The sequence below is a fragment of the Colobus angolensis genome, unplaced genomic scaffold (assembly GCF_000951035.1).
Source record: "Colobus angolensis palliatus isolate OR3802 unplaced genomic scaffold, Cang.pa_1.0 Scaffold792, whole genome shotgun sequence".
NCBI classification, from domain to species: Eukaryota; Metazoa; Chordata; class Mammalia; order Primates; family Cercopithecidae; genus Colobus; species Colobus angolensis.
The window spans coordinates 83,361-92,482 of record NW_012121732.1 but is presented as its reverse complement, the minus strand read 5'-3'; the positions used below and the strand labels follow the sequence as shown (position 1 = coordinate 92,482).

Sequence of the window (9,122 nt, the reverse complement as noted above, 5' to 3'; positions counted from 1 at the left end):
AAAAATAAGCCGGGCGTGGTGGCGGGTGCCTGTAATCCCAGCTACTTGGGAGGCTGAGGCAAGGAGAATCACTTGAACCTGGGAGGTGGAGGCTGCAGAGCTGAGATCATGCCACTCCATCCTGGGGACAGTGAGACTCCGTCTCAAAAAAAAAGAAATAACAGTTATGAGTGCTTGTGAACATAACCTTAAAATATATAAAGGAAAGCTAAAGGAAAAGTCTGATAGAACACACGTATATGTTGACAAACCACAGTCTTGGTGGGAGATTTGAATATATTTCTCATGAGGCAGTAGGTCAAGTAGATAGAAAATAAGTATATAAAAGATTTTAATAACACAATTAGATACATGTAATAGAGTTTACATGCTCTTCAAAGCTTGTAATAAATCAACTTGCAAACACTGATTTTAAGTCCTTCCACAAAGAAAATCTCAATAAAATAGGGATATAAGAAGTCACTTCCCTCCTCGGGTGATAGTGTGTATAAAAGTGCTTAAGGTATAAAGCCTTAGAAAACCTTTGTTCCTTTTAATGCCCTGGTTTGTTTTATCCTAGGAACTGCAGCAGTAGGACACACAGACAAGATTGGGAGATTGAAAGAACTCTGTGAGCAGTACGGCATATGGCTTCATGTGGAGGGGTAAGCTGACGGTCAGACTGGTGGCTCCATTCGGGCCTGCAGAGTCCTCATGAGGACTGGATATCCAGGCTCTCATTTTGGTGACATTTATCACGAAGGGCTCTTTGGGTCACAGATCACAAAATAACCCAAATTGGCTTGAGCCGAAAGAGATCTTATTGGCTCACGTAACTATGAAGAGCAGTGCTAGGACTGCCTCAGGCACTATGTCGGCCAGGATTCAGTGTCTTACTCCCACCTCTGCTCCCCAGTTACAGGCACTGGGCTTGGTTTCCTCTCTCTGTGGACAGATCTTCCTGTTACAGTGCAAAGTAGTTGCAGAAACTCCAGCCTTCTTTCCAGCTTCGTGGTCAGCTGGAAGTCCTAACAAGTCTCATATTGAACCAGCCACTGTGGCCAGCGAGAAGTAATCCTCTGATAGTTCAGGTTCTTTGCCCTCCTCTGGAGCAGATAGTGGTGTCTCCTCCCCACAAAGCTCATGTTCTGCTGGAGGAAATGGGGGTGGCGCCCCAGAAGGCTGTTGGAGGGCCATTAAGAGAAGCAGGGGGAACCGATGTGGGCAGCCAGAGTAGCCCATATCCACCACATCATACAGGGAGGTTTTTTTGATCCCTAAGTAAAGAGTGATAACTGGAAAATGAGATCCATGAAAGAGAATAATACTCCCATTATGCTAAATGAGCAGGGTTAGTTCCTGAGACACATTTTTATTAAAGTGCGTTTTCAGGATTTTCCTTCATTTGTGTAAAGCACATCTTCTGTTGCTGTTATAAAAGCTAATAACACATTAAAAAGATACTTAAGTGTCAACTTGCAACAGCACAACCTTTATTTTTTTTAAGTACATAGTGAATAAGCAACATTAATTAGTTCTTAGGCTGGTGTTTTTTCTTCCAGTGTGAATCTGGCAACTTTGGCTCTGGGTTATGTCTCCTCATCAGTGCTGGTATGTTGTTGATTTACTGAATATTAGTGTTTTTAAGAAGGAATTTAAAATCACTCAGTCCCTCATAGCTCTTCACAGTTTTTATGAATGGAGGAGGGTGTTGGGTTTGTGTATTCTGATCATCTGATGAAGAGTTGTTCTTGTTTTGGTAGGCTGCAACCAAATGCGATAGCATGACGATGACTCCTGGCCCGTGGCTGGGTTTGCCAGCTGTTCCTGCAGTGACACTGTATAAACACGATGACCCTGCCTTGGTCAGTTTCCCCACCCTGGGGAGGGAGTGGATGTGGCTAATACACATTACTGGCTTTGGGGACAAAATACAGAAAAATACAAGAAAAAGTGAAAAATACCCATAATTTTACTTCTATTTCATTTTTTTAAAGAGTAACTTGTGAGACTTTTTTTAGTGACATTTTATGATGGCCTAATATTCTGTCACAATGTAATTATTCTCCATTTATGAACTTACAGGATGTTTTCACATTTTGTTACTGAAATAATGAAGCAGTGAACATCTTTCTGTGTTTCTAATTATTTCCTTAGAATAGCTTCCCAGATGTGGAATGACTGAGTGGGGGAATTTTAAGCCTCCTGATCCACATTGTCCAATAGGTTGTAACTGTGTTTTTGTTTTGTTTTGTTTTGTTTTGTTTTTGATACGGAGTCTCGCTCTGTCACCCAGGCTGGAGTGTAATGGTGAGATGATCTTGGCTCACTGCAACCTCCACCTCCTGGGTTCAAGTCATTCTCTTGCCTCACCCTCCCAAGTAGCTGGGATTACAGGCATGTGCCACCACTTCTGGCTTATTTTGTATTTTTAGTAGAGATAGGATTTTACCATGTTGGTCAAGCTGGTCTTGGACTCCGGATCTCAGGTGATCTGCCTGCCTCAGCCTCCCAAAGTGCTGGGATTACAGGTGTGAACCACTGCACCCAACCAAATTTTTTTTTTTTTTTCATTGTAGTTGTGGGCCAGGCGTTGTGGCTCATGCCAGCACTTTGGGAGGCTGAGGCAGGCAGATCGTTTGAGCCCAGGAATTTGAGACCAGCCTGGGCAACACGGCGAAACCCTATCTCTATAGGAAAATACTAAAGAATTAGCTAGGCATGGTGGTGTGAGGCTGTAGTCCCAGCTACTCAGGAGTCTAATGTGGGAGGGGTGGTTGAGCCCTGGAGATCAAGGCTGCAGTGAGCTATGATCACACCACTGCACTCCAGCCTGGGCAACAGAGTGAAAACAAAATACTGTCACAAAAAAGGAAAAAAAAAAAAATAGTGTGGCTCTTGATAATATAGGTCAGCATGCAAAATAAGGTTTAAGTGATTTCTACTAAAACACTGTCTGCTGTCTTGCTCAGCTAATAATGGCCAGGTGTTTGAGGATGCTCAGAGCTACCTTCGAAGTGGGGAGTCTCCTAGGTTCTGGGATGTGACCCATCTGGGTTTTCTACTGGCTTTTCCTGGCTTTGCCACTCCTGAGCTGTGAACCCTTGGACAAACCGAGGTCTCTCAGTGAAGTTACCTAGAATACTTAGCTCTTAGAGTTGTTGAAAGATCAAATGGAAAATGTAAGCCAAGTGACTAGTATGGCATCTAGCCCATACTAAGTGGTAGCAAATGGTAGCTGGTTAGTTCTATTATGAGATTGCAGTGGCTTTGATTAATAAACCTCTTTTGGCTTTTTTAGACTTTAGTTGCTGGTCTTACATCAAATAAGCCCGCAGACAAACTGCGCGCCCTGCCCCTGTGGTTGTCTTTACAATACCTGGGACTTGATGGGATTGTGGAGAGGATCAAGCATGCCTGTCAGCTGGTGAGTGGAAGCCTGACATTTAAATGAAAGACTCTTCGGCCACAGCAGAGACAGAAAAACGTCTCATTTCTGTACCTTCCATCCAGAATGCTGTTGTCTGGATTGACTGTCTTGTGAGCCAGTGACTAACTGCCCTGCGTGTAAATCTTTCTTGTTCAAAGTTCTGGGAGAAAGTGCTGGGTTGTCTGTCCCAGCATTTGTGTGCCGATGAAATCAGATGAAAAGGAACACCACCGTCAGCATGGGATCAGAAAAGAAGTCACAGATGACTTCTAAGGGGTGGAGAAGGGTGCAAAAGGTGGAGGGGTGCGGAGCGAATGTTCTCCTTAATTGACTGACTACGGCAAAGGAATGGGAAGGTTACAGGGTGGTTATGGAGGGCATGGATATTTTGAAAACCAGCTGGCTTGGGTTCCCAAATTGCAGGGCTCTTGGGGACGATTCTAATTCTCTCTCCATTTTAGGTGTGTTCTAATTGTGAAAAATACATAATTATGCTATGTTTCAGTGTTTTAGACCAATCTTCTATAACAAAATACCTTAGACTGGGTAACTTATAAACAACAGACATTTATTGCTTACAGTTCTGGACGTGAGAAGTCTCAGATCAAGGTGCCAGGAGATTCCGTGTCTGGTGAGGGCCCGTTCCTCATAGATAGTGCCTTGCATGTGGCCTCACATGGCAGAAGGGGTGAAAACAGTCCCTTGATCCTCTTTCAGAAGGTCACTAATCCTGTTCATGAGGGTTCCATCCTCATGCCCTAATCACCTTCCAAATGCCTCAGCTCATTTGGGATTAGGTTTCAACAAAGGAATTTTGTGGGGACATAAATATTCAGATCATAGCATTTAGAAAGCAAAAAAAACAGGCCGGGCGCGGTGGCTCACGCCTGTAATCCCAGCACTTTGGGAGGCTGAAGCGGGTGGATCACGAGGTCAGGAGATCAAGACCATCCTGGCTAACATGGTGAAAACCCCGTCTCTACTAAAAATACAAAAAATTAGCCGTGTGCCGTGGCAGGCGCCTGTAGTCCCAGCTGCTCTGGAGGCTGAGGCAGGAGAACGGCATGAACCCAGGAGGTGGAACTTGTAGTGAGCCGAGATCGCGCCACTGCACTCCAGCCTGGGCGACAGAGCAAGACTCCGTCTCAAAAAAAAAAAAGAAAAAAACCAAGGTCATATTTACTCAGGGTTAGAGCTGAGCCCTACCTAAGCTCAGAAGTGCGTCACCTCCATTTTCTTACCTGTGAAATACATGACACAGGATTGCCAGGATGGCTCAAGGAATGAATACAGGTAGAGCTCTTTCTGTAGTGTCTGTTCATGTAGTGAATTATGCACGTGGGTTGAAATCTTTGTTTTAAATATATTCTTGGGGAGTTGGCACTTCCTCAAGTATCATTTCTATATTTAAGAAAAATAGGTGGCCGGGTGCGGTGGCTCACACCTATAATCCCAGCACTTTGTGAGGCTGAGGTGGTCAGATCACCTGAGGTCAGGAGTTTGAGACTGGCCTGGCCAACATGGTGAGACCCCCCCGTCTCTACTAAATATACAAAAATTAGCCAGGCATGGTGGTAGGTGCCTGTAGTCCCAGCTCCTCAGGAGGCTGAGGCAGGGAGAATTGCTCGAACTTGGGAGGTGGAGGTTGCAGTTAGCCAAGGTAGTGCCACTGCACTTCAGGCTGGGTGACTCCATCTACAAAACACACGCACACACACACACGAAAAACAAGTATTTTCATAGTGCTCTAGTAGTAGTCCATTTATTCATCATATGTTAGGATAGTTCAATAGTTTTAAGATTTATGCTCTGGGCTGGGTGCGGTGGCTCATGCCTCTAATCCCAGCACTTTGGGAGGCCCAGGCAGGTGGATCACTGAATCCCTAGAGTTCAAGACCGGCCTGGGCAACATGGCGAAATCTTGTCTCTACAAAAAATACAAAAATTAGCCAGCTGTATTGGTGCAAACCTGTGATCCCAGCTACTCAGGAGGCTGAGGTGGGAAGATCACTTGAGCCCAGGAGGTCAAGGTTGCAGTGAGCCCAAATAGCACTACTGCACTACTCCACTCCAGCCTAGGCGACAGAGTAGGACCCTGTCTCAAAAAAAAAAGACAAAAGATTGATGCTTATTATGTTTACAAAAGTGGTGCATTTTTTGAAAAGTGTCTCACTGTGCCGTTAGCTGACTTCTTGAGATGTGGTTCTTAGGAAAGAGAAGCCTTAATAACTTAATTTAGAGACGGTTTAGGTACTCGGAGATTTTTTCAATTCCCCTTGGCTATGGAGTGCAGAATGATGCCATTAACTACCAAACCCTTGAGGTCAGCACAGCTCTGGCATCTTCCCGCAGGCAGAACCGTATGCTTCTGAGGATTTGAATGCTGTCCTGCTGCCGACTCACAGGCTAAATGCATGTGTTAAACTGTATGGACATTTGGCAGACATGGTCATCTGTATATAGCCATGCCTTATAGTCCACAGTGGAGGGTACATTTCCTGAGCGCGCAAATCAGCATTCGCCTCTTCATCCTCCTCTTCCTTCTCTTGTTTCTCTTCTTCAGTAGTTATTGACACCTCAGTGTCAGGCACCACGAAGTACTTTCATGCATCATCTCATTTGATCCTGCAGCTTCACTAGAATGTAAGTTCCACTCATGACAGTGTATTCAGAATTAATTTTCTTGAAGAAAAAAAGGAATTTCTTGAGGGGCTTTCTACTGTCCAGTACTCAGTGAGTATCTGTTTAATTAATGTACTCCAATCCCATGAGTTAGATACGATTAGTGATGAGATACGATTAGTGATGAGGGACCTGGGATTGAGATGTTAGTCTAGTGACACTACATTCTAGACCGCGTTCCTAAGCACTTGTTGTATTGCATATCAACTCATTTAATCTTTACAGCTACACGAGATACATACTGTCCTCCCCATTTTATAATTGAGGGAACTGAAGCACAGGTTAAATAGCTGGTGACTGGCAGATGAAGTGACTTACCCATGGTCCTACAGGTGGCAGCATCATGCTCTTATCACCAGCTCTTGAGTGCGCTGCGTCCTCTCATTTGTCATTGGTCTCCCCCAGTGTTTATACTCAGTAGCTTTTGAATGAAAGACTTACACTGCAAATACTACAGATTTCTGTGTCTTATTAGAAACTGCTTTTCTTGAATTACTAATGTAACTTTTAAATGAAAGATTGGTGAATATTTACAGATGCTGAAATACAAAAATGGGTGGCTGAACTTAGAAACCACCAAGTCGCAGGTGACTTTGCCTGACATCCATGTTCACAGACCTCAGCAGCCCCTGGTGAAAACCACTTCTTCATATCCCGTGTCTGTCTAATCACACGTGCTATTTTTTGTCATTTGCAGAGTCAACGGTTGCAGGAAAATTTGAAGAAAGTGAATTACATCAAAATCTTGGTATAGTATATAATTTCATATGTTTTGAAAACGTAACTTTTTTTAAACTTCGGCAACTTAGAATGATTTTAGAACTTTAGAATGATTTTCTCCACATTTCAGTGGAATTGTGTCAGCTCCGGTAAAAACATACAACAACAACAATAAACTGCCTATATTTATACAGTGAGCCTGAAGCGAAGAAATTTGACATACAATGTTTAATTCCTACGGTGCTTTTCATAGACTTCATTTGTTGTGTTAAAGTTCAGAATTGCACAAAGATAAACACCATTGATTGACTTCAGCTGCCCAAGGCCTTGGGCACACTCATCTTCCCAAAATGAAAACTCACTGTGTGCCTCAGAATGCTTTGGGCTTCTCTTTCTGAAACCTTCTGCCATCAGTTTTCATTTGCAAGAAGAGGGAGAAAGGGAAAAGGAAGTGGCCCTGCTCTTGTCTTCTGATACCTTCCTGAAGTGAATCCAACAGAGGTTGCTCCCTAGGCAGAACTAGACAAGGAAATAAGGATTTAGGAGAGAAAGAGGATCAGTTCAGGTTTGATTGTTTTTGTGTTTTGCTTCACTGTATTTTAGAACTTCAGGAAATATATGTCAAATTCTGATTTAAATAGGTTCACTGAGTGTTTCTTTGACAATTCTGCAAGGTATGCTTAAGTTTACAACTAACATTTGAGCGTATTTGGGGTTCAAGTCAGTAGAGTTTATTTTTCTTTTAGAACATGGTTTGGTTTAAATACAAAAAGTAGCCGAGCGTGGTGGCACACACCTGTAGTCCCAGCTACTGGGGAGGCTGAGGTGAAAGAATTGCTTGAACCCGGGAGGCAGAGGTTGCAGTGAGCTGAGATTGTGCCACTGCACGCCAGCCTGGGTGACAGACCCTGTCTCAAGGAGGAAAAAAATGCATGGTTTTGTTGAAGGGGGTGTGTCTACCCTGCCTTCTGAGTGGGAGTCTGGAGCCAGTTGACCCAAGTTCTAACTCGGTTGGGGGTTCTAGCCTTGGACGAGGAAGTGGACCACTGGAAAAGCAGAAGGGATGAATCTAAGTTCAGAGGCCTGGGCCCTACTCTGAGCAGTGCCACAGGGTGACCCTGTGACATTGAGTCATTTTCTTTCCAGGCCTGCGAGCTCCACTGTCAAATGAAAGTATGTTGGTTGGACTCCTCTGATTGCAGAGAAGCAAATTATGGCCTCGCTTGAGCAAGCTGTTAGGAATCCAGGCAGTGCTGGGCCTGTTTGCCTTCCTGCCCCTGCCATGCCGAGCGCACTCAGCTTTTCCTCAGTCATTGCTGCTCCCTCATGCTCAAATCGGGGGACCCAGTGGTGCTAATCACCAGTTGTGTTGGAGCATCTCTGTAGGCCACACTGGCCCAGGCAGAAAGCCTGCTCTGTCCCTTCTTCCAGTGGCTGTTTTCTCGGTAGAGGATACAATAATTGGCTAACACCATGAGGTGTTAGGGCCTGTGAGTCATCGTTGTCATCATCGTCATCACTGTCATCACCACCGTCCCAGCTGCTGCTTGTGAAATGCATGCGTGGTATTAAGTACCTTACATGCGTTATTTCATTTAACCCTCCCAACAGTCTCCTTTGTACATGCTCTTCTCTCTGCCTGGAAACACCATTTCCCGCCCCCTTACCCCCAAATTCTTTTTATTTTTTTTGTGATGGAGTCTTGCTCTGTAGCCCAGGCTGGAGTGCAGTGGCACGATCTCGGCTCACTGCAACCCCCGCCTCCTGGCTCCCTGTTCAAGCAGTTCTCCTGCCTCAGCCTCCCAAGTAGCCGGAATTACGGGCATGCACCACCATGCCCACTAATTTCTGTATTTTTAGTAGAGACGGGGTTTCACCATGTTGGCCAGGCTGGTCTTGAACTCCTGACCCCATGATCCTCCCGCCTCAGCCTCCCAAAGTCCTAGGATTACAGGCGTGAGCCGTGCCCAGCCTCCCCAGCCCCAAGTCTTCTAATGACTGGTTTCTTACCTTTCAGATCTTAATTCAGATCTCACCTCTTCAGAAAGGCCTTTCCTGACCACCCTATGATACCCTCCCACCATCAGATGTCACTCCATCCCTTGAGTCGTCTTCATCACTCTTATTACTATCTGAAATCAGATCTGTTTGTCTTTCCTATAGAAGCTTTGTAGCCGGGCGCGGTGGCTCAAGCCTGTAATCCCAGCACTTTGGGAGGCCAAGACGGGTGGATCACGAGGTCAGGAGATCGAGACCATCCTGGCTAACACAGTGAAACCCCGTCTGTACTAAAAAATACAAAAAACTAGCC

The 9,122-nt window shown here is 44.9% G+C and overlaps 1 protein-coding gene across 1 annotated transcript in view; it reads left to right on the top strand.

Moving 5' to 3' along the window:
* The window catches only part of LOC105502333 (pyridoxal-dependent decarboxylase domain-containing protein 1-like), a 41,339-nt gene that overhangs the window by 27,769 nt on the left and 4,448 nt on the right, over positions 1 to 9,122 (top strand). The window contains 5 exon segments of the mRNA XM_011928745.1: positions 517 to 644; positions 1,542 to 1,590; positions 1,743 to 1,844; positions 3,281 to 3,406; positions 6,789 to 6,839. Of these exon segments, the coding sequence (XP_011784135.1) occupies positions 517 to 644; positions 1,542 to 1,590; positions 1,743 to 1,844; positions 3,281 to 3,406; positions 6,789 to 6,839 (456 nt within the window).